Below are 26829 nucleotides of genomic sequence, written 5' to 3'. Positions count from 1 at the left end.
TAGTATTTCTACGAAACAAATACACGTGAATATGAAGCCAAAGTGGATATTACATGGAATCGCCAACATTATGTCGATACGGCAACGATCATTCTATACAAATGTGATGTATTGGGCTCACATCGGGAGCATGCCGATTGTAGTTTATGTGTTACAAGAGACCCGAAATATCAATGTGCGTGGTGTGGTAATTCTTGTGTCTACAACGAAACTTGTTCGACTGATATATTAGAACAGTCAGTGGTAATGTACGGCTCGCCATATTCATTAGTTCGTGCTCATGATTGCCCTCGTCCCCGCATTGACATGATTAAACCATTATCAGGACCAATTGAAGGCGGAACCTTAATTACTATTGAAGGTAGCAATCTTGGTATACGAGAAGAAGATGTTCGAGGAAAAATATCGATTGGCAAGGTTCCATGTGTATTGGTTAATTATGAAATTTCTGTAAAAATTGAATGTCGTACTGGCCCTGTTGCGCATGAGCTCTCTGCTCCTATAAAAGTTGCAAACGAAGCTGGCTACACAGAGTCTAGTGTCCAGTTTCATTACAAGAATATACAACTTAATGGACTGCAACCAACACTAGGACCTAGGTCAGGAGGTACTCAAATTTCCCTTATGGGAAAGTATCTCAATATCGGGTCACGTATACGGGCTTTTCTAGATGAATATGAATGCCATATAAATGTTACTCAAGCATCCTCCTCCCGCTTAACTTGCATTACTTCCGAAGCTACTCAACCGGAACCGATACGAACTTTACATTTAGTCATAGATGGTGCTAATCGTACATACACCTGCAATAATCCATTATTTCCACACACTTTTCAGCAAGAAAAATTGAACAGCCAACAACATGTTGTATCCGCTGAATTGAATTACAATCACCATTATCTTACACCCACGCCACGAGTATGTTCCATATTTAACTATACACAAGATCCGCGTATAATGCAAATAAAACCCTTACGAAGTTTTATAAGTGGTGGAAGGGTAATGACAGTACATGGCATACATCTCGACTCGATACAGAAGCCGGAATTAGAAGTACTGATTGACAGTGAGCGTGTAAATAAAAGTGCTTGTACTGTTATAAACTCTAATCAGATGGAATGTCCATCACCAGCAGTTAATTTAAAATTTTTGGAGTACAAAGCTTTTTTAGACCAAATCTCAACAGCGGTCGCTAACCCATCTGTTTCACCGCTTACTAAATATACTTTTGGTACCATTAATAAACGCAGTCCACAAAGTAAAGATAGCACATATGTATACACATCGACAAGTAATACTGCTAGTGGTTACTTTTCTGGAACCGGTGCTAGTTCTGATGTTGCCGCTTTTGTTAAAATACGAGAAGCACAATTAAGTCTTCAAGTAGGCTTTATTATGGACAATGTGCAGTGGGTACGCGATTTAAACAAATACTTTCAAAGTATACGTAGCATCATGGTTTACGTGCCTGATCCGAAGTATACTCCGTTCCCGGGAGGTACTAAGTTGTATAAAGGCGATACCCTTGTAATAGAAGGCGAAAAATTAAACATTGCTGCTGATGAGTATGACGTAAATGTAACAATTGGTACTATGCGGTGTAATATTACGAGCTTAGCGCTAAACCAATTAGTTTGTATTCCTCCAGAAAATCAGCCAGTTCCAACTGACGAAACTGGAGCGGAGCAGCCAAACTCGTTGCCTTTAGTAGTTGTAAAAGTCGGCCGAAATCTGCGTTTTGTGATCGGCCATTTAAAGTATGACTTACATAAATCATACACATATTCAAATGCCCTAGTAGCTATTATTGTAACAGTTATCACCGCATTAGTAGCTTTGTTTGTAGTTCTAATTATCTATAGAAGAAAATCAACGCAGGCAGAACGTGAATACAAACGAATTCAAATTCAAATGATTACATTGGAAAGCAATGTGCGTTCAGAATGTAAACAAGCATTTGCCGAATTGCAAACCGATTTGACTGATTTGACCGCTGATTTAGAAAGTACTGGCATACCTACGCTCGACCATGTCAATTACATAATGAAAGTGTTCTTTCCTGGAGTTTCCAATCATCCAATTTTGGTAGCACCGAAGGTAAATGTAAATATAAATTCGATTAAACTTGTGTACAGAAATGTCACAGATTTTTTTTTTTTGTTTTACTATGACATTATTTTGTGAAAATGCCAAAACTTTTCCCATTTTCTCTTCCTACTTTTTATACTCTCGGAGCATGTTTGTACGGAATACAAAAGTTTTACTTATACCGCCCGTGCAACCGGCTTTGGTTAAGCTAGACAGGCAACTCGCCCCCAAAATGAATATAAAGCGCTGTAACCAAAACCTGGTACTGATGAATTTGTCATGTTTCTAAAAGTTTTAATTTCACATTTTCTTCTTAATATACGGTGTAAATTGTTAAATTGTATAATTGTCATACATTTTCGATATAATATCATTTTAAATTTTATCAGGTTCTTTCATTTTACGATATGTAAAACAAGCACCAACAAAGATAGGAATACAACTTTTCGCATATAGTGCTTCCCTAAAAGGGACACAGCTTAGCTATCAATCGCAGAACAATTAATGGGATAGTTGTTTCATTCTTTTTAATTTTTTTTGTAGAAAAATGAAATAATCCACATAAATGTGCAGTTATGTATTTAGCCTAGATCGTTTACATGGTAAAATTTATTTAAAAAGTCCGTGTTTTACGGCGTCTTCACTGTTCGATCCTTTTTAAGTAAACATTTTGCGAAAATACTTAATATGTTTTTACATCAATAATTACATTTCTTATATTTATTTTCACAATTATTTTTAGCTAAGAATGAATATTCCCCATAGTCCATACGATACAGCCATGCTTCAATTCGAACAACTGATAAGCAACAAATATTTTGTATTGACATTTATTGAAACACTGGAATCTCAGAAAACGTTCACTATCCGCGACAAGTAAGTAATATAATATTTGAATTGAACATAAATAAATTTTTTATTCGGGTAGAGTTAATGTTGCTTCGCTGTTAATGATCGTTTTGATGAATAAAATGGAATATACCACAGAGATTTTGAAGTGTCTATTATTACGTTTAGTAGATAAGTCAGTAGTGGGAAAGTATCCGCAGTTAATGTTACGTCGTACTGAAAGTGTTGTCGAAAAAATGCTTACCAATTACATGGCGATTTGTATGTACGACTATTTAAAGGAATATGCTGGTTCAAGTTTGTTCTTATTGTTTAAAGCCATCAAACATCAAATAGAGAAAGGTCTTGTAGATGCTATAACACATGAGGCACGGTACTCGTTATCAGAAGAGCGATTATTACACGAGCAAATCCCACATTCTGTTGTGATGCTACACATAGTGCAGGATGATCTTGATGAAAAAGTCCAGTGCAAAGTACTTGATTGGGATACCATTTCACAAGTAAAATCGAAGGTACTGGATGCCCTTTTTAAAAATACACCATTTTCTTGCCGACCTTCAGTGAATGAAGTCGATTTAGAATGGCGTCATGGTCGTGGCGGTCACTTAACATTGCAAGATGAGGATTTAACCACCAAGACAATAAATGGATGGAAACGCCTAAACACTCTGGCCCATTACGGAGTGAAGGAATCTGCAGTTATGTCGCTGATAGCACGTCAAGGGGATGGTTTTAACACACATTACAATAAAAATCAGCAATCGTATAATAATTGTAATAAAACATAACCGTGAAGCATATGTATTGCTAATAACTAATTAGATATTTTTGCAGTTTATTACATTAATAATTCGCAATCCCAAATTATTATTAACAATGACATCGAAAGTGGACCACAGCAACCGCGAGTGTATCATTTGGTGAAACCAGTAGGGAATGATCATTTTATGAATATTAAAAATACTGCCATTTCCGGTGGCAACGTAACTTCTGCGGCATGTAGCGCAGTTAGCGACCGCATAAACAAGACTATACCTGAAGTTTATTTAACGAGATTGTTAGCGGCTAAAGGGACTGTACACAAATTTGTTGATGATTTTTTTGCTACGATACTAACTGTAAATGAAGAATTACCTCCGTCTGTAAAATGGCTATTTGATCTTTTTGACGAAGCCGCACGAAGATACCAAATTGTCGACACAGAAATACTCCAAGCATGGAAATCAAACAGTTTACCGTTGCGGTTTTGGGTAAATTTTATAAAGAATCCAGACTTTATATTTGATGTAAATAAAACAGTAACCTTGGACTCTTGCCTAAGTGTAATAGCGCAAACTTTTATGGATGCGTGTTCAACAACTGAGCATCGACTTGGGAAAGATTCTCCTTCTAACAAGTTGTTATTTGCCAAGGTTTGTTCCGAATATACTGTTATATATGATGGTTTTGTATGATTTTAATATTTTTAGGACATTCCGCAGTATCGTAAGATGGTTAGACAATTTTATCGCGATATCGCTCGTTTGCCTCAAATAAGTGATCAAGAAATTAGTACAGCTATGCAGCAGTTATCAGTGCAACAGAGTGATGAGTTTGACACGTTAGTGGCGTTAAAAGAGCTTTATATATACGTTACAAAATATTGGGATGAGGTAAGTTAGATAATTCCTTTAACTCAGCAGTTTATGACATGAATCTTGCAGTTTTCATATAAAATCCCTGCACACGAATAATATACCACAATGGTTAGTTGTTATGATAGAGTAAACAAATTATACTGGTAAACACTGTTTTTGCCACACGAATTTTCAGAGGATTTTATTCATGTTGGTGTACCCTCATTAACAATCAATACAAAGTATAAAAGAAAGTCGATTTTTCTGTCCCTTTGTATGCTTAAATCTTTAAAACTACGCAACAGTTTTTGATGCGGTTTTATTAATAGATAGAGTGATTAAAAAGGAAGGTTTATATGTATTATAACGTCCATTAAATAGTGGAGAAATGCTGTTATTTTTGAGATTTTTAATGTGATGTAAATAATTACATTTTTTCCGCTTACATTGCAAACGCAGGCTGAACCCCACGAGATTTATCAAAATAATGTACTAAACAGCGTTTGAAAAGTTTGGGGTGCCAATGCCAGCTAATACTACTAATTCAGATTTCGATTCCCACGGCACACGGTCCTACGCACCGGGATTGACTCGGATTTCATCCGACCAAGGGCTGTTATTTCGGCGATCTAACTCCGCTTGGATCGGTGAGTGTTAATTTGTGTTTGTCGTCATTGGAGCAATGCCTTGCTCCGTATCCTCCTGACTCGTGCTAGCATTGAGTACAACCCGGGCCCGGAGGAATTTCTCTGCTGCGTTTTCGCAAACAGGCTGCATCCAAACTTCACCTCGGTCAGGTGTTAAACATGCATTGGATGGAGCCATCTTAAGACCTGCTCAGGCTCACAGGGAGTGGACCACGAGTTACGTTGCTCCATGTTGCCTACGCAATACTGCAACACTAGCCTCTACGGCTGTGCAATCTGCATAGAGTTCGCGCGCTGCGCCGCCACTCACCCCGAGTGGCCAACAGAGGACGTCCACGGTCCCCAGGAGCTCAAACAGGCAACATAGCTCCCACTCTGACTTGTCCCTCCCCCCCAACCTTCATCCTGCTCCAATCCTCGTGCGAGAACCAATCAGCAACTCACACAGTCTGCTCCTTGTGTCAGACCGTCATACGTCGGAATGTTACATCAGTTAAGAGCAATTCCTGCACTGGCTGGTGTCACTTCTCGGCGCGTTTTGGCCTGCTCACCACACGTGAGTGGAGTGATTTGTACGTTGCCCCCGCAACACACAACAGTGGCGTCGCCAACCAACATCCCAGTGCGACAACCGCCCCTGCGGATTCTGCAGCTGCAACAAATACCACCCACATGTCACTCCCTCACCCCCAGGATCATCCACGGACACCCGCGACCAGCCCGTGTTCTTCAATTTAACTGCAACGGACTCCCGAGTAATATCGAGGAGATAGTTGCACTTATGAATCGGGAACGCGTATCGATAGCTGCGGTCAAAGAAACTACACTAAACAGCCGCTAAGATCTTCTGAGTTGTGCCGGTTTCAACGTAATACGTAAAGATCGCGTGCGAGATAATGGTGGTGGCCTAGCCTTCATATTGCACAACGCCGTGCAGTATCGTCTAATCGATGAAGACGAATATAGGCGCGCTACTTCGTGGTAAAAACCGTTTGGTACAAAGCGACTTTAACGCGCACCACGATTTTTGGCATTCCTGCCTGTCAAATGATCGTAGGGGATGGAGCTGCCGGGACAGGTTGACGATTCGACATTCTGCACAATGAATGACGAAGCCCCCACCAGAGTTATGGTTACCTGTAATAGCTCGTCCGATATTACCATTGCTAGTAGTGGTCTGATAAATAGCATAACCTGGCGACCTATGCTAACTCTCACATCAGACCATCTGCTCATAATTATATCGATCGAGAAACCTGCCGACTTCGTTTCTGTGGACAACCTTCGTTAACTTTAACAAAGCTAACTGGGCCGGCTTCACAGAATTTACTGAGAGCGCTTTCAACGCTCTACCCATTCCTACGGACGTATGCGTTGGCGAACGTCAATTCCGCAAGGTGATCGCTGCAGCTACAGCTTGCTTCATCCCGGCTGGACGAATAGCGGAAATCCGCCCCAATTTCCCAGCGGAAGCAGCCGTTTTAGCTAACGAGCGCGACACCTTACGCCATGCCGATCCCGGGGATTCCCGAATAAGGGATCTCAACGCCATTCGGCGTATGGTAAATCATCATAAGCGGACGAAATGGATAGGGCACGTGAAGTCCTGCAACCTCTCCTCCGGTGTGAGTAAGCTTTGGGCTACTGTCAAAGCTTTGTCTAACCCGAAGAGACATGACGACCGAGTTGAAGTTCAATTCAATGGTCATGCCTCTTCGGACCCGAAGAAGTGCGCGAGCTATTTTAGCCGGCAGTTTACACTGCACCCTTCGGTAGACAAAGCCAAACGATGTGTTAACCGACGGCTGCGAAAAATGCCAACCATCGATGAGGAGGTTCTGAATGTCATCAACAAATCGAAATCTTCTCAATCCATTGGCCCTTATGGAATCAAAATGCTAATACTAAAGCATCTAAGCTCTACGGGAGTGAGTCATCTCACCAAGGTCCTCAACCTGTCGCAGACCACTCTTCAAATACCCGATGTGTGGAAAGTCGGAAGAGTGCTCCCACTACTGAAACCTGGGAAACCTGCCAACAAAGGGGAGTCCTATCCTACGATAACTCTCCTCTCCCCAGAAGTGAAGACACTTGAGGTCTTGCTACTCCCGACCTTCACTCACCACCTGAGCCTAGCAAACCATCAGCATGACTTACGAAAAGTGCACAGCACCACCACAGCACTTAGCGTCATAAACGCTCAGATAGTTCGTGGCCTCAACCAGAAACCACCCTGTTAGAGAACGATCCTCGTAGCGTTGGACTTGTCAAAAGCTTTTGACACAGTTAACCACACAACGCTACTGCAGGACATCAAGAAAAGTAAGCTTCCTTCAGGACTGAAGAGGTGGACCATGAACTGCCTGAACGGTCGTCAATCGTCCGTACTACTTCGAGGTGAAACATCTAAACTAAAAATAATTAAACAGGGGGTTCCGCAGGGTGGTGTCCTCACCCCGTTACTGTTTAACGTCTATATCTCGAAACTCCCGCAGCCATCAGAGGGGGTTTCCATAACTTCGTACGACAACGATTGCACGATATTGACGTCGGGCAATGAAATCGATGGCATGTGTTCGAAAGGAAACAACTACCTCTCCAACTTTTTTCGTTTCCTCACTGCACGGAACCTCGCACTTTCCCCCACCAAATCCACAGCGACCATTTTTACGTACTGGACGAAGAAGTATAGACTGGAGCCTAATATTGCAGTCGATGGCGTCAAAATTCCGACTGTCAATAACCCTAAAATTTTAGGTGTAACCTTTGATAGCCTTTGCTCCTACACTCTCTACTCCTCAAGTCGCTAGCCGGCAGCACATGGGGAAAAGACAAAGAAACGTTGCTGGCGACATAATAGGTAATCGGCCGGCCGGTCCTCAAGTACGCAGCACCAATATGGTCGCCTGGATGCAGTGGCACGGTTAGGAAACTTCAGACCTGTCAGAACACTGCACTCCGGACCACAACAGGATGTCTTTTGATGTCTCCCATCGAACACCGTCATAGTGAGACGCTTACACTCCCCGCTAAGGAGCATAATGAAGTCCTCTCCAAGTAGTTGCTGCTGGGATGTTTTCGTAGAAATTACCTTTGCAGACATCTGCTTGGAGCGGAACCGCCTCCTAGGAGCATCAAGAGGGCTTTCCTTAGCTACGTCGACGACATCGTACAGTACGCCGACCGGACTTTTGACGCAACTGACTTTCGACAGGTACTGACCGCCATTCACAGTGGAGCCATCAACATCTTCACCGACTCCCTTCCCGTGAATGGCGTTCTTGGAGTCAAACCACCACCCATCGCAGACGAAGAGCTCGAGTTGCCGCGGGAAACGCGAGTGACCCTTGCGCAACTTCGTTCTGGATACTGTAGCAGGTTAAACTCCTACTTATCCAGAATAGACCCTGACATACCCAATGTATGTTCTGCATGCAACGAGTCTCCGCATGACACTGACCACCTCTTTGCATGCCCTACCAACCCCACCCATCTAACACCCTTTTCCCTTTGGTCCGAACCCGTCGAAACAGCCAGTTTCCTGAGCCTCCCCTTAGATGACGTCGACAACCATACCATTACCATCCTAACGGGGATTTAGCAGATTTAACTAACAGTTCTGAATACACAAGAGAAACTTCATACGATCAAATTAGACTTCTACAAAATATAGCTCAAAATGAGCCACGATTAAACATCGATCAGAAAAAAGTGCTCACTGCATTACTATCAACAATTCATAACAATGAAGAGAAATTGTTTTTCAGTGATGCCCCAGGTGGTACAGGAAAATCATTTTTAATCAACCTGCTTTTAAAAAAGTGAGTTCTACCGAAAAAATTGCGTTAGCTGTTGCATCATCCGGCATTGCCGCTACGCTTTTGGAAGGAGGCCGAACCGCTCACTCTACATTCAAGCGCTCGCTGAAAATCGCCAGCGATGCACTGAAAACTTTCACAATAGAGTGCACAATACTCACAGGATGTGGTTCCGGAGAAGATGTATTGATTCCCCGAATCCCTCTAATACCATCGGATTTACCCTTCCAATTTAAACGATTACAGTTTCCGGCAAAGACATTTTTCGCAATGGCCATTAATAAATCGCAGGGTCAAACCTTCAACGTTGCAGGTTTAGATTTGAGCGTTAACTGTTTTTCACATGGCCAACTGTATGTCGCTCTTTTAAGAGTAACCTCTAGAATAAAAATGTTTGTATTGTTTAACGACAAGAAAGCTGTGAACGTTGTATACTCTAAAGACATTCTAAAATATATATTAATTGTTGTAAAAATAAATAGGTAAAAATGTAGTGGATGAATTTAGATATTCCGAAGATATTAAGTGTTCAAAAATGAACATGTACGTTGATACCAAAGGACATTCAGTACGCATCAATATATTTAGTTTTATTATACTTAAGAATGTTCAACATATTAGATAAAATATGAAACTGTGTAATTCTCACTATTTTAAAAACACATACAGTCCACTAAAATTGAATAATTACTTTTTCCCTCGGCAATATGTTCAAATATATTGGCATATCTTCGCCAATGCTGAGGCAGTACAAAGCAAATACATAAACAAATGCATAAGGATACATACATTTACATGAGGCATGTATGCATTTATATGTAATACGTATGCACTCAATAAGTTACCAACATATTTACTTAAGATATGCATTTAGGCAATTGACCAGTGGTAAGAAATATTTGATAAAGCTAGTTTTTTGTTCAGTAAGAACTCTTCATGGTTTAGGAAAGAGGTATTGTTTTGCTCCAAATTTAACACGTGCGGGCCACAGGCGGTAATGAGGCGAAAGCTCTGTGCAAAGTGGGTGCCTCGCAGGTTCATAATCTAAACGAATAAACAACGAATTGCTGATTGTCCTCGGGACTCATTTCGTCTCTTTCAAACTTAGCAAATCTCTTTTCAACGACTGATTTCCCTGGTGCAGAGCCCTAATTCAGCACTACTTTCTCCCAAAAAGCAAAGCTTTATTAACACACGAAATGTTTATGATCCATTTTTTGTAAACTAACACAAGTTGCATCAAAAAATGCTATATTTCATTAACTAATAGTTATAATCCAACTAATAGAAATAATATAGATGGTAGTTGTTAAGGAGTAGTATTATTTATGTGTCAGCCACAGTAAAGCGTGGGCGGGTCCTCTAGTATATAATAATCACGGCTTGTTTTTTTGTGACAGTCACATAATAATTTCTGACCACTTTTTTAATAACTTCATTTATACGTCTGTATAACTATTGCATTCTACTAACTTGCATCATATATAAGTATACGTTTGTTACATCGTAAACATCCCACGTGTTCTAATGACCCCGACAATTTTTGTTATGTTTGTGTAAAATTATCTTTTTAATCTCAGCATCGTTAAGTCACGTCATTCAGGAGTGTTGTGGAATCCAAGAAAGATTTCCTTAGCTGTAAAAATTGCAAACCAATTCTGATTTTCAATGGTGTCACAGAATCTGTTTGGATTTCGTCGTTTCGAATATGCGCAAAAACAATTCGAATCAGCTGTTTACTAATGTGACAAATCTTGTGAAAGTAATCCTAATAAAATTTACAATCAGTTCGGCAATTTTAACTTTCCTTTTAGAAGAAAAAATTAAAAGAAAAATATTAAGAGATCACAGTAACCCACTTGATGCCACAGAAGAATCGTCAGTGGAATTTAGCTTGTATTTACTGTGTATGTCTTCTTATGGTGTTAAATATCATAGAACCACATATGCAGCCCTCGACGATTCCATCTGTAATTCAATTGGCAGCAACACGGCGTTTTTTAGCCTTCTACAGTTTGCGAAATGCCACAAAGACGCACAATAGTTTCTGAATTGAGTGAGCTGATATTTAGAAAAAGGCCACCTCCTGTTGCTTGGCGCTCGGGAAGGTCCTAACGGGGAAGGTCCTAACGGTGGCCTTTTTTGTAAAACCACCCTCGATTTCGCAATTTATGTCTATATTTATAGCTCAAGAACGACTGAACCGATCTGCCTGAAAATTGGTGATGAGATAGCTTGGAACCTCGGGACGGGCATAGGCTACTTTCTATCGTTTTATGTTAAAAGTCACAACTGTTCATAAATGAAAAAAGTATAATTCAAAACATAAGCATGTGTTCAATATTCATGTAAGAATCATTTGAACATTTTTTTCTTAAAAAATATAAAATGAACACAGCTACTGGCAGGGTGCAGTAGTTTTTGTTTACATATACATATATGAATTATAATGATAGTTGTAACTGAATAAGAAAAGACTAAATCATAATTTGAGATGAGTGCATAATAGATGACAAATATTCCTGAAGGATTGCATAGAACAATGCAAAATGTAAAAGGAAAAATCAAGTCTGTCTTTTCTTACGTGCAGTATCTGGGTTTTATCAGTCGATTTTGCAATTACATTCGATGAATGTTGGACAAAACATTACCCATATGTTTAGATATAGGGCTTCTGCTCTACTCCTGCACTGTTATTCACTATAACAAGAAGCATATACATATATAAGTACATATGTGTAACGACATATAATACAGATGCAGAAACTGTGAAGCTGTTGTTACATCATACATATGTATGTATCACGATAAATGATATCCCTGACAACAATGTCGCGATCTTAGACTTGTCTATAATATAAAAATGAGTCGCAAAACGTGTTGGTAAGCGCATAACTCAATAACGCTCGAACCAATTTCCCCATTTCTTTTTTATACCCTGAACAGGGTATATAAAGTTTGTCACGAAGTTTGTAACACCCAGAAGGAATCGTCGGAGACCCAATAAAGTATATATATAAATGATCAGTATGTCGAGCTGAGTCGATTTAGCCATGTCCGTCTGTCTGTCTGTCCGTCTGTCTGTATATATATACGAACTAGTCTCTCAGTTTTTAAGATATCTTTTTGAAATTTTGCAAACGTCATTTTCTCTTCAAGAAGCTGCTCATTTGTTGGAACGGCCGATATCGGGCCACTATAACATATAGCTGCCATACAAACTGAACGATCGGAATCAAATGCTTGTATGGAAAACTTTCACATTTGACAAGATATATTCACGAAATTTGGTATATGTTATTTTCTCATGCAAAAATGTAATCTCCGAAGAAATTGTTCAGATCGGTTAACTATAGCATATAGCTGCCATACAAACTGAACGATCGGAATCAAGTTCTTGTATGGACAACTTTCACATTTGACAAGATATATTCACGAAATTTGGTATATGTTATTTTTTAAGGCAACAATGTAATCTCTAAAAAACTTGTTTAGAACGGATTACTATAGCATATAGCTTCCATACAAACTGAACACGTAGTTTCTAACAGAAATGCACCTGTGAAGGGTATTTAGCTTCAGTGCAACCGAAGTTAACGTTTTTTCTTGTTTTAAATGCTCGTTGAAGTTCAAAGATGATTTTTACTATGACAAAAATTCGAATACTTGCCGGAAAACCCCTAAAAACAGCCCTTTTATTGAATGTTTGTTTGATAGTAACGCTAAGACTTGAGAACGGCTGCACCACTCTTGATGAAATTTTCTGAGGTAGTTCGTTGTGGATCGGGTAAGGTTTAGAAATAAAAAAAACCCTATACTTTTCATGAGGAAAGGCCGGAAAATTGTAGAATTCCAACAAGTAACTTTTTTCCATACAAATTTCTTTCAATTCTTTTCTCTTTTGTTTCTCAATATTTTGATTTCTAAATTTTTTGAATTGTTCAATTTCGGTCGCTTGATTTTTTATACCGGCTATACAAAAGAAAAATTATTGAAAATTATTCAGTGAAAACTTTATGTGTGTTTCACACAAGGTGATCAATTATAGATGGAAATTTGTTACGAAGCCACGAAGAGGTCGCGTTAATATCGGTCGTCTTTCCTTTTGCCATCAACGTATGGCAGCTCAATACACATGAACGAGTACTCCGAGGATGCGATAACATACGTGTGGAATTATGGATAGCGGTCAATCAGCAAGCGATCGTCGCGATGTCAAAGCACGACTTTTCAAACAACAGCTACAATGTTTGATGGACTTCATCTTGGAGCAATGTATGTATATATGATGCTATTAGATGCTGCATGTACTCTGTTGAGCAAAAGTGGTTTCCCACACGAACAAATTTTTCTTTGGATGGTGGATGGTGGTTACACCAGATCAAATTGATGAAATCATTTCTGCGGAAATTCCTGATGCAGAGAAAGATCCAGTATTATACGAAGTGATGAAAACCAATATGGTTCATGGACCTTGCGGACACCACAATCCCACTTCGGTAGGTCTGACAAAAAAAGCACGAAACACTATCCACGTGCTTTTATTTCGGAAACGTAAACTGGAAATGATGGATATCTACTCTATCGACGACAATAGCAGTACATTTAGCATTCAACTTGGAGGAGGGAATTTCGAAGTCGACAACACATGAATCGTACCATATTCGCCTCTGTTGTCTAATTCAAATTCAAAACTCATTTCAATGTTGAATATTGCGGTTTGGTGAAATCGATCAAATACGTTTGCAAATACGTCACGAAAGAAAGCAACATGGCAATTATTGGCCTTGAACGAGATAAAATCGATCGATACGTGAACTCTTAAATAAGCGCTTTTTAGGATATTTACTTCTGCAATTTATGAACGTTTTCCGACTGTTGTGTGTCTCGCAGTTCATTGGAGAATGGCCAAAGAGTGTATTTCAATCCAGGGAATATACTACAGCCAGTGGAAACACCGCCAGCAACAAAATTAACATTTACGAGTTTTTTCTCAAGTTGTGTCTGTGGTCCGTTTGTGAGAACATTGCTCTATTCGGAAATGCGTTGATGTTATGCATGGAATGCATCGTCAAAGAAATAGTTACGCAGAAAGCAAGGCCAACCAGTAGGTGGACGTCCGTGTGTGTTTTTAACTAAAGCCTAATTGCTGAGAAATGATAATAAATGGAATCAAACGATGGACGATTCGATACCTACTTCGCATGCCACTGAAGTTCGCATGATCATTTCGACATATCCGCGTCAATTATGGGATACGAACAAAAATTACATTGCCAAAGACAGCGTATTTTTATAAGAATTGGAAATAGGCGAATTCCGATTGATACTTCCAGTGGTTTGATATCAATTCCACCTGCTTTTTGTCAATTCACTTCAACGAAATATGAACTCATCCCGAATTTTTATGCCAACATTATCCAAATTATCTTAACTATCATTGCTTGAGTGCAAGTTAACACCGGTAAACACGTATCCGGTCAACACTCCACTCCCACCGATATTGCTGACGGTGCGTCGGCAGGTTTGAGTGTGGAAATAGCGTAACAACAACTCTCCCACCGATACTGATGACGAAGCGTCGACTAGGTAGCGCGTGACAACAACAACATCGTTACAGCGGAAAAGCAAGAGGTAAATTGCCGAATTGCATTTTGAAAGTCACACGGCAAAACATGTGCAGCAACTGACAGGTAAAACAAAGAGTTAGGTATTTAGGCGTAGTCGTCGCAATATTTTATTAAGCAAATCAGTTGTAATAACTCGACCGATACAAACGGCTGCTCTTGTGTAAACAAGAGAAATAAAAAAGATTAAAACTCAACAAGTGTTTTAATAATTGGCGCCCAACGTGGGGCCATAGTGCAGTTCTTGTGTTATCCTTATAAAAGACAAATCCTGTGCGTGGCCATGGTTCGAATCCACCCGACAGTCGCGGAAAAATATTTAACTTAATAAACACTACATAAATAAGGAGAGCTACGAACAATCTTCTATTTTGAAAAATTTTAACCGCAACCATTTCATTAAACTCTCATTACATTAAACATATTATTTTGTGAAATTTAAACACTACCTAACCGTGGGAGAAAGTATGGAGCCAATGCTCTAAGAAATAAAGCATCGTAATCCTGTCTTCCTGCTGCAGGATCACAACCCCAGGAATCATCGCGCTGCTGCTTTATCATACCTTATTTAGTGACATAGCTTATCGAGATATGGAAAATTTCGTGTCAGTAGAGTGATTTAGCAGCTAACTTTGTTCAAAAAATAGAAAAATTAAAAACAATTAAAATTTTTTTTTACTATCCTTTTTGGTAATTCTTAAATAATAAATTAAATTTGTAAAGGTGGGTAACGGTTAGAAAGGGAAATCCCTATATCCACTTAGCACTTGACTGACTTAGAAAAAATAAAATATGGACGCACAAACTCTAGAAGCTCTTCTTAATACTGCCATTCGTGCTGCGACCGAGCATTCCCAGCGAGAATTTCAGTCTCGGGTTGACGAACTGACAAACAGGTTAGCAAGAATCGAAACACCAGTTCGTGTTACCCAATACGAACCGGTGACTATTCAACCCGGAATACCATGTGACGAATCTTTGGACATTGTGAAAACCTTGCCGGAGTTCAAAGGCGAAGCTACCCGTTATGTGTCTTGGAGACAAGCAGCTCATACTGCTTATAGGGTGTTCGAAGCGTATCCGGGGAGCTCAAGGCACTACCAAGCGGTAGGCATAATACAAAATAAAGTAGTAGGAGCCGCAGATAGCGTTTTATCCTCTTTTAAAGTTTTAAATTTTCACGCTATCATTTATCGACTAGACTTTGGCTATGCAGACAAAATACCAATTTATTTAATTGAACAAGAATTGTCGACCCTTCTTCTTCTCCTTCTTCTTCTTAATTGGCGTAAACACCGCTTACGCGATTATAGCCGAGTTAACAACAGCGCGCCAGATATCAATATCATCGGCATACGCCAGCAGCTGTACACTCTTATAAAAGATGGTACCTTCTCTATTTAGTTCTGCAGCTCGAACTATTTTCTCCAGAAGGAGGTTGAAGAAATCGCACGATAGGGAATCACCTTGTCTGAAACCTCGTTTGGTATCGAACGGCTCGGAGAGGTCCTTCCCGATCCTGACGGAGCTTTTGGTGTTACTCAACGTCAGTTTACACAGCCGTATTAGTTTTGCGGGGATACCAAATTCAGACATCGCGGCATAAAGGCAGCTCCTTTTCGTGCTGTCGAAAGCAGCTTTGAAATCGACGAAGAGGTGGTGTGTGTCGATTCTTCTTTCACGGGTCTTTTCCAAGATTTGGCGCATGGTGAATATCTGGTCGATTGTTGATTTTCCAGGTCTAAAGCCACACTGATAAGGTCCAATCAGTTTGTTGACGGTGGGCTTTAATCTTTCACACAATACGCTCGATAGAACCTTATATGCGATGTTGAGGAGGCTAATCCCACGGTAGTTGGCGCAGATTGTGGGGTCTCCTTTTTATGGATTGGGCATAGCACACTTAAATTCCAATCGTTGGGCATGCTTTCGTCCGACCATATTTTACAAAGAAGCTGATGCATGCTCCTTATCAGTTCTTCGCCGCCGTGTTTGAATAGCTCGGCCGGCAATCCGTCGGCCCCCGCCGCTTTGTTGTTTTTCAGGCGGGCAATTGCTATTCGAACTTCTTCATGGTCGGGTAATGGAACGTCTGCTCCATCGTTGTCGACCCTTAGGCAAGGAAAATCATCAGTGGTGGAGTTCTATTATGCAGTGGAGAGAAAGTTGACTCTGATAGTCAATAAAACAATCATGACCCACGCTGAGAGCACCACGCTGATAGGATCACTTAACAAGAAATATCGGGATGATGCCCTTCGCGTGTTCATCTCGGGACTCAACCGCCCTTTGTGCGATGTTCTCTTCTCCTCTAGACCCGCTGGTCTTCCGTCAGCACTTGCCCTAGCGCAGGAACTAGAAGCGAATCAAGCCAGATCAACATTTGCATGCTCCTTTAACAGGCAGGCACCCCATAACTTAGACCCTTATTATTATTCACCCCAATACCGTAGAGTACCTCAAGATCAACGAGGACAAACTCTAACTCAGCAAACCCCAGTACCAATGGACATAGACCCATCATATACCCGACTCAGACAGAACAGACCCCAGCAACTCCGTGGTAATACCGATAGGTACCGTAATCAAGGAGCCTACCCTAAGATAAACCGTCCAGATAACGGAAATACGGCCGGCACATTCAATCGCCAACAGCCCGTGTCAACAGGCTTGAATAAAGAAAAAGCTGAGAAAAGGCAGCATGGTAGTGATCAGCTGCCAATACAAAAAGTTCAGCGTATCAACAATCTCACCCAGGATATGAACCAGAAAGTGAATATTGGAGTGATACCGGCTATGATGGCTATTATCATGACGCAGAACTTAAGAGTGCTGAGTATGACCCGGACGAACCAAAGGACGACGTTAATTTTTTAGGACTAAGCCCCTCTTGCCCTATGTCGAAAGGACGCTTGGGGGAAGAGGAATAAGATTTTTAATCGACACCGGTGCTGCAAAGAGCTATGTAAAATACCTTAACGCTCTAAAGGGAATAAAACCTGTGAATAACCCTTTCAGTGTTAAATCCATCCACGGTAGCGATATAATAAACAAAAAATGTACAATAAATATATTAAATAAGAATGTTGAATTCTTTGTCCTACCCAGTTTAGAAACTTTTGACGACATTATAGGATTCGACTTACTAAAAGAGGTAAATGGTCGTATTGACCTGAAGAGAGGTACGTTGAGTGGTGTGACAGTGGAAAGGAAAAATTCTTGTACCACTACTGTTCGGACGTTAACAAGTTAGCAGAAAGTAAATCGAAAGCAAGCGAGGACAATGTTGATATCTGCTAAAGCGTCATGCTAAAGTTTTCGCTGATCCAGATGAAGCACTGCCCTACAATACCAACATTGTAGGTACAATAAGGACCGTGGACGATTTACCTGTCTACTCAAAAAGTTACCCGTATCCCATTGCTTCTGCGGAATTTGTCAATAGAGAGATTTCAGATCTGTTGCGTGACGGAATCATTAGAAAATCCCGTTCCCCTTATAACAATCCAATTTGGGTTGTAGATAAGAAAGGTTTAGACGAAAGGGGCAACAAGCGATCACGACTCGTAATTGACTTTAGAAAGCTAAACACTAAGACAATAAACGATAAATACCCAATTCCGGACACCTCTGTAATCTTGGCAAACATGGGAAATGCTGGATTTTTCTCGACAATAGATCTTAAATCAGGATTTCACCAAATCAAACTTGCGGAAAAGGATAGGGAGAAAACGGCTTTCTCAGTTAACAATGGAAAGTACGAGTTTTGTCGGCTCCCCTTTGGCCTGAAAAATGCCCCTAGCATTTTCCAGAGGGCGATTGACGATGTCCTTAGAGAAGAAATTGGGAAAACGTGCCATGTTTACATAGACAACGTTAAAATTTTCTCCCAAACTGCCGAACAACACAGTAAGGATATTGAGCAAATCCTGACAAAACTTTTCGATGCCAATATACGCGTTTCCCATGAAAAATCCAAGTTCTTTCAGGCAAGTGTTGAATTTCTAGGCTTTACCGTATCAAAGGAGGGAATCAAAACATGCCCCGACAAAGTCAAAGACATTTTAGAATTTTCTATCCCAAAATCGTTAAGAGCTTTGCGTTCATTCCTAGGATTAGCAGAATATTGACGGTGTATAAAGGACTATACTTCGATTGCGAGACCTCTAACGAAGTACCTAAGGGGGGAAAACGGAAATATAGGCGCTAATCAGTCGAAGAAAATTCAAATTACTCTTGATGAAGAAGCACTTAATGCATTTAATAAGATTAAGAAAATCCTTGCATCAGAAGACGTATTGCTTCTTTATCCTGAGTACAAGCAAACATTTGGTCTGACTACAGATGCCTCTTCTTATGCTATAGGCGCCGTTCTGTCACAGAATGGAAGACCTATCACGATGATTTCCAGGGCCCTCTCTTCAACCGAAGAGAACTACGCTACCAAAGAGAGAGAACTGCTGGCAATAGCATGGGCTCTACAAAAGCTGCGTAACTATTTGTATGGCGTAAAGAATTTAATATTTACACCGACCACCAACCCCTCACATTCGCTTTATCCGATAAAAATCCGAACGTGAAAATGAAAAGATGGTGTGCCTTTATTGAAGAGTTTTCACCGCAGTTTCACTACAAGCCTGGTAAGGAAAACTTCGTCACAGACGCCCTCTCCCGACAACATATAAATGCATTAGACCACGGCATGGACTCGGCAAGCATGGCTACGAATAGCGAAGAGTCGCTGTCTCAAACAATCCCCACTGTAAAGAACCCCATAAATTTTTTTCGGAATCAAATAGTCCTTGAAGAAGGAAATTCCACAACGCTTAACTCGAAAATTATATTTAAATCCCGAATGAGGCACCGAATATCGTTCAATAACGTAGGGGAACTGATGAAAACTATAAAACAATGCGTCAACCCAAATGTTGTGAACGGCTTGCAGTGTGAATTGCCCATCTTGGCAAAGATTCAAGATGAGCTGGTCACGGCATATCCGGCTGCCAAATTCTTTCATACCACCAAACAGGTAGTAGATGTCTTCAACAAAGATGACCAGCGCGAGATACTTCAAATTGAACATAACCGAGATCATCGGTCACTCCGCGAAAACCAGGAACAAGTCCTTGAAAGTTATTATTTCCCCGAAATACGGCAAATTTTGAGGGAAATAATTTCTAATTGCAAGATATGCCACGAGGCCAAATACCAACGGCATCCCCCAAACCCAGAAATAGGATCGACTCCTTGACCTGAATATCCGGGAGAAATCCTTCATGTTGACGTTTATTCCACCGATAAGACACATTTCCTAACATCAATAGACAAGTTCTCAAAGTTTGCAATAGTATTTCCAATCAAATCTAGAGCCATAGTTGATGTTAAAGAAGCATATACGAACTTCTCAACTTTTACAGAAATACTAAGGTGTTGGTCTGTGACAATGAGAGATCTTTGAATTCAGAAACCATTAAATCTATACTCAAAAATCACTTTGGCGTCGAAATCTACAACACCCCACCCGCCCATAGTACGACGAACGGTCAGGTAGAAAGATTCCACAGTACCCTCACGGAAATCACCCGCTGTCAGAAACGTGAGACTGGTATTGGACGCAATAAAAATACACCATCGGTACGCTAGAGGTATAAATATTCTGGGGACTGCCTTGAAATACATAACAGGGACTCCAGACTCCGACGACTTTGAAATGCTCGAGACCAGAACCAATGCCCTATTAGAAACAAACGAACAACAAATAGCGATAAATTCAGCTACACAAAAGAAAATAAAAGAATTGACAGTGACAGTAAAAAATTACTACAAAATGCAAAAAGCACTCAAATAGATACGGGATATCTCTTTTCTCTAGCCTCCGCCAGAAATAGAGCAGTTATAATGGAATTGGAAACCATTTTAACGTCAATCACTCTGGGCAGGTTAAATATCGTCAACCCTATCCTGCTAAATGGTATGGAGATCAATGGGTTGTTAGCTGCTGAACACTCTGCAAATATTAGCATAAGTGATTTATTGTCCATTTCTAAAATTAAGATATTTCAAGACACGAATTGCATTTACTTTGTTATTAAATTCCCAAAAATAGACAGATTCTGTAATAATGTAAAGTTGCTGCCAGTGATCCATGACGGAAAGATTATCTCTCTAGAAACAGACGTTATTGCTGAATGTAATGGTAGATACATTCCACTCTACAACTGCAAGGAAGCTGTAGCGGCAAACTTTTGTCAGCCTCTGAAGGAAAGCCCCTGTACACTACAACTACTTAACCAACACTCCGCAAAATGTCAGTCAAAATCCGCCGACATCGTTCCCGCTATTGAGGAAGTTGATAATGGCATCCTGGTAATCAACGATCAACCAGCGTCTATACAATCCCAGAACTTGACGAAACTAACGAAGGTAACTTTCCTTGTAACATTTGATTCAGAGATTATGGTAAACATTACGACCTACGTCAACTGGGCTAAAACTATTCGATCGCATCCCGAAGCTGCACGCACACAATATGTAAATTTCACCGAACACATAAAATTACTATCGTTACCATACTTCTTCTTCTTCTTAATTGGCGTAGACACCGCTTACGCGATTATAGCCGAGTTAACAACAGCGCGCCAGTCATTTCTCCTTTTCGCTACGTGGCGCCAATTGGATATTCCAAGTGAAGCCAGGTCCTTCTCCACTTGGTCCTTCCAACGGAGTGGAGGTCTTTCTCTTCCTCTGCTTCCCCCGGCGGGTACTGCGTCGAATACTTTCAGAGCTGGAGTGTTTTCGTCCATTCGGACAACATGACCTAGCCAGCGTAGCCGCTGTCTTTTAATTCGCTGAACTGTGTCAATGTCGTCGTATATCTCGTACAGCTCATCGTTCCATCGAATGCGATATTCGCCGTGGCCAATGCGCAAAGGACCATAAATCTTTCGCAAAACTTTTCTCCCAAAAACTCGCAACATCGACTCATCAGTTGTTGACATCGTCCAAGCCTCTGCACCATATAGCAGGACGGGAATTATGAGCGACTTATAGAGTTTGGTTTTTGTTCGTCGAGAGAGAACTTTGCTTCTCAATTGCCTACTCAGTCCGAAGTAACACCTGTTGCCAAGAGTTATCCTGCGTTGGATTTCCAGGCTGACATTGTTGGTGGTGTTAATACTGGTTCCTAAATATACGAAATTATCTACAACTTCAAAGTTATGACTGTCAACAGTGACGTGAGAGCCAAGCCGCGGGTGCGACGACTGTTTGTTTGATGACGAGATATTTCGTCTTGCCCTCGTTCACTGCCAGACCCATTTGTTTTGCTTCCTTGTCTAGTCTGGAGAAAGCAGAACTAACGGCGAGGGTGTTAAGGCCGATGATATCAATATCATCAGCATACGCCAGCAGCTGCACACTCTTATAAAAGATGGTACCTTCTCTATTAAGTTCTGCAGCTCGAACTATTTTCTCCAGAAGCAGGTTGAAAAAGTCACACGATAGGGAATCGCCTTGTCTGAAACCTCGTTTGTTATCGAACGGCTCGGAGAGGTCCTTCCCGATTCTGACGGAGCTTTTCGTGTTGCTCAGCGTCAGTTTACACAGCCGTATTAGTTTTGCGGGGATACCAAATTCAGACATCGCGGCATAGAGGCAGTTCCTTTTCGTGCTGTCGAAAGCAGCTTTGAAATCGACGAAGAGGTGGTGTGTGTCGATTCTCCTTTCACGGGTCTTTTTCAAGATTTGGCGCATGGTGAATATCTGGTCGGTTGTTGATTTTCCATGTCTGAAGCCACACTGATAAGGTCCAATCAGTTTGTTGACGGTGGGCTTTAATCTTTCACACAATACTCTCGATAGAACCTTATATGCGATGATGAGGAGACTAATCCCACGGTAGTTGGCACAGATTGTGGGGTCTCCTTTTTTATGGATTGGGCATAGCACACTTAAATTTCAATCGTTGGGCATGCTTTCGTCCGACCATATTTTACAAAGAAGCTGATGCATGCTCCTTATCAGTTCTTCGCCGCCGTGTTTGAATAGCTCGGCCGGCAATCCATCGGCCCCCGCCGCTTTGTTGTTCTTCAGGCGGGTAATTGCTATTCGAACTTCTTCATGATCGGGCAATGGAACGTCGGCTCCATCGTCGTCGATTGGGGAATCGGGTTCGCCTTCTCCTGGCGTTGTGCATTCACTGCCATTTAGCAGGCTGGAGAAGTGTTCCCTCCATAATTTAAGTATGCTCTGGGCATCGGTGACTAGATCACCTTTGGGGGTTCTACAAGAGTATGCTCCGGTCTTGAAACCTTCTGTAAGCCGCCGCATTTTTTCGTAGAATTTTCGAGCATTACCCCTGTCGGCCAGCTTATCAAGCTCTTCACACTCAAGCATTTCGGCCTCTTTCTTTTTCTGTCTGCAAATGCGTCTCGCTTCCCTCTTCAACTCTCGGTATCTATCCCATCCCGCACGTGTTGTGGTCGATCGTAACGTTGCGAGGTAGGCAGCCTGTTTTCTCTCCGCTGCGACACGGCACTCCTCGTCGTACCAGTTGTTCTTTTGCACTTTCCGAAAACCAATGGTTTCGGATGCAGCTATACGTAAGGAGTTTGAAATGCCGTCCCACAGTTCCCTTATACCGAGTTGTTGACGAGTGCTCTCAGAGAGCAGGAGTGCAAGCCGAGTAGAAAATCGTTCGGCTGTCTGTTGTGATTGCAGCTTCTCGACGTCGAACCTTCCTTGTGTTTGTTGACGTGCGTTTTTTGCTGCACAGAGGCGGGTGCAAATCTTGGCTGCAACAAGATAGTGGTCCGAGTCGATGTTAGGACCTCGGAGCGCACGCACATCTAAAACACTGGAGACGTGTCTTCCGTCTATCACAACATGATCGATCTGGTTGGTAGTTTTTCGATCCGGAGACAGCCAGGTGGCTTGATGAATCTTTTTGTGCTGGAATCTAGTACTACAGATAACCATATTTCGGGCCCCGGCGGAGTCGATCAGCCTCAACCCATTTGGGGATGTTTCCTCGTGGAAGCTGAATTTACCGACCGTAGTGCCAAAGATTCCTTCTTTGCCCACCCTGGCGTTAAAGTCGCCAAGCACGATTTTGACATCGTGGCGGGGGCATCTCTCATAAATGCGTTCCAAGCACTCATAAAAGGCATCTTTGGTCACATCGTCCTTCTCATCCGACGGGACGTGGGCGCAGATCAGCGATATGTGGAAGAACCTCGCTATGATGCGGATTGTGGCTAGACGTTCATTCACCGGAGTGAATGATAGTACTCGACGACGGAGTCTCTCTCCCACCACGAATCCCACACCAAACTTGCGCTCCTTTATATGGCCACTGTAGTAAATGCCTCAAGCACCTTCTCGTCTCTGTCCTTGACCCGTCCATCGCATTGCTTGGACGGCGGTGATGTCAGCCTTTATTTTCACGAGGACATCAGCCAGCTGGGCAGCGGCACCTTCCCAATTAAGGGACCGGACATTCCAGGTGCATGCCCTTAATTCGTAGTCCTTCTTTCGTTTGCCGTGGTCGTCATCAAAAGAGGGGTTTCTCATCCGAGGCTGTTTGTCATTTTTCATTGGGGTAGGCTTTTTACGTGGCGGGTCCCAAACCCAGCGCACAACCCTATGCAGGGGATGTTTCGCCTTCTCACTTTAGCTCGCCTTCGAACGGATGTTCTTAGGCTACCCAGAGGATACTTGGTCAAAGACCGGAAGTAGTGAGCTGTTTGAGTCATGTGTAAAAGAATCGTTTCTGGCCACTCCCAAGTGAATGGCGATCAGAGAACTTTCCTCACTTGCGTGAACTTCTACACATGACTCCATCCTCCATCGTTACCATACTTACAGAAAGTAAATATGAGGAACATTAAGCACATAGTGAGGCTGCATGATCTCGTTAACGCCCGTTCATTACAATCAGGGGGCGCACTTCTCTTTCTCCTATTTGTCATCTCTGTAGTTGGAGCAATCTTGGTGAAACGAAGACGAACTATCATGGTGATATTGAATAAAGTCATCAAAGAAGCCGAGGACGCCTCCATTTCAATAGGGGGGGTAGTTAACACCGGTAAACAAGTATCCGGTCAACACTCCACTCCCACCGATATTGCTGACGGCGCGTCGGCAGGTTTAAGTGTGGAAATAGCGTAACAACAACTCTCCCACCGATACTGATGACGAAGCGTCGACTAGGTAGCGCGTGACAACAACAACATCGTTACAGCGGAAAAGCAAGAGGTAAATTGCCGAATTGCATTTTGAAAGTCACACGGCAAAACATGTGCAGCAACTGACAGGTAAAACAAAGAGTTAGGTATTTAGGCGTAGTCGTCGCAATATTTTATTAAGCAAATCAGTTGTAATAACTCGACCGATACAAACGGCTGCTCTTGTGTAAACAAGAGAAATAAAAAAGATTAAAACTCAACAAGTGTTTTAATAATTTGCACGCGCAATTTTTGCTGCCAAAAATTCGAAGCCGTGAATTATCCAGTGGAATTGCTAAAATCTTTGGAGAGGCTTGATATGCAAGCTGCGTTACATTGAAAAAAATTTAGAAAAATCGAAAATAAATGGTTTTTAACACAACGCAAATTCAACTTTCTTTTCATTTCAAACACACATAATTTCACGCAGGGTCAGCTAGTAACTTATAAAAACAAGTTATTTATTTACCTTTTTTCGCCCGGTGACATCTTTATGTGGAGGACCTGCAGCATTACAGGATTCCGTTTATTCCTGTCATAATGAATCTATAAGCACTTAATTGTGATTTGTGAATCCTCTTATAATGTCTGAATTTTTTACATAAATTCAATTATTATGGTATTTTGTGTTCTATTCTTATGTTTTCCCCTCTAAAAATAAAGTTAATTAATTCGTAACAACAAAATAAATAAATTTATAAATTTCTTAACTTGCATTTTTTCTATCGTCTAACAGCACACAGAAATTACAACGCAATATTCAAATTTGTTAGCGATTGTCTTCTTGCTTTATATCTGATATCAACCCCTAAAATCGGTTTCGATTACACTCAAACCGATACAAATCCTGTTTCAAACATCAACCCAATAAGATCTGAATTCATGGCACCTACTACTTTTTTTTATCGGTTTCAATTCTAATTCCGACAACTATCGGATTCCACACCACTGATTAATTGAATAGTGCGATTTAGACTATTTTGGATTTTCTGTGAGGAATCAAGATAAATCCTAGGTTCCACATAAATGTTATGGCAATATTAGGGTTCTTTTGGCGCCGCGATTTGATGGTACGGATGAATAGAGATTAAAATATAAAAAAACTTATAGTTTTCGAGATATTTTTATTTAAAGTTCAAAAATTTGCAAGGGTAATACACGCTCTATTTAACTCAAATTGCACACATTTTTCAATTAATATATTTTTAACTACACTGTACACATTGAAATATTTCTGACTTTTACATTTATTGTAAATTTTTTAAGGAAATAAAAATACTTTAAAAACTATTTTGCGCACATACAGTTTCAAAAGATTTGTGGCATAACATTTATGACTAATATTAGTGTTGCCACATTTTGTGTCGTAAAAAAATAATCAAAATTTTTTTTGTTTATCATCTTTATTATTATTTAGTGCAGAAAGAAGTTCGACGCAAAAGAACTCTGAACACCCCGGTGTTGGACCGACCATAGTAATTTTTTTCAAGCGCGACCGAAGGGTGCCAGTGCATAAAAAACTATGCGCGAAATAATATTATATTATACATATATATATCTTCCCGTAGTTCCTAGGTGGAACATAGGGCCTCAATAAACAAATTATAATTTGTTTTATTTACAGCTATGAATTTAGTTTCTCTCCAAGAATAACCACTTCTCTGTGCTTCTGCTTCGACTTCCCGTCTCCAGGTGTTGGCTGCTAATGTCGTCGTGAGACTTTCCGAAGGCAGCGCGACCTTTGGATATACGGTTTCGTATATCGGCTGCTGATCCACCGTTTTTAGATATGAAGCTACCTAAATAGCAGAACTCGTCGACTTCTTCGAGACATGTTCCAGCGATCTGTAGGTTTGGCGTTTTGGTTGCGTTGATGCGCATGAATTTTTTCTTCGCTATATTAATTTTAAGTCCAGTTTGTGCGGCGAGATTACTAACAGCTTCAAGTTTCAAGGAAA

At 41.0% G+C, this 26829-nt stretch overlaps 1 protein-coding gene across 2 annotated transcripts in view; it reads left to right on the top strand.

Moving 5' to 3' along the window:
* Positions 1-26829, top strand: part of LOC126765905 (plexin-B) — a 70343-nt gene that overhangs the window by 40445 nt on the left and 3069 nt on the right. For both annotated transcript variants that reach the window (XR_007668626.1, XM_050483572.1), the window contains exons 7-11: positions 4-2097; positions 2831-2964; positions 3017-3714; positions 3775-4352; positions 4410-4592. Coding sequence is in view for 1 of the 2 variants with exons in the window: in XM_050483572.1 (XP_050339529.1) it covers positions 4-2097; positions 2831-2964; positions 3017-3714; positions 3775-4352; positions 4410-4592 (3687 nt within the window). In the remaining variant the exon portion in view is untranslated. The remainder of the gene's footprint in view (positions 1-3; positions 2098-2830; positions 2965-3016; positions 3715-3774; positions 4353-4409; positions 4593-26829) is intronic.

Source organism: Bactrocera neohumeralis, unplaced genomic scaffold, assembly GCF_024586455.1.
Source record: "Bactrocera neohumeralis isolate Rockhampton unplaced genomic scaffold, APGP_CSIRO_Bneo_wtdbg2-racon-allhic-juicebox.fasta_v2 cluster11, whole genome shotgun sequence".
In the NCBI taxonomy this organism is placed as follows: Eukaryota; Metazoa; Arthropoda; class Insecta; order Diptera; family Tephritidae; genus Bactrocera; species Bactrocera neohumeralis.
The sequence above is the reverse complement of the archived record's forward strand: the minus strand, read 5'-3'. Positions and strand labels throughout refer to the sequence as shown.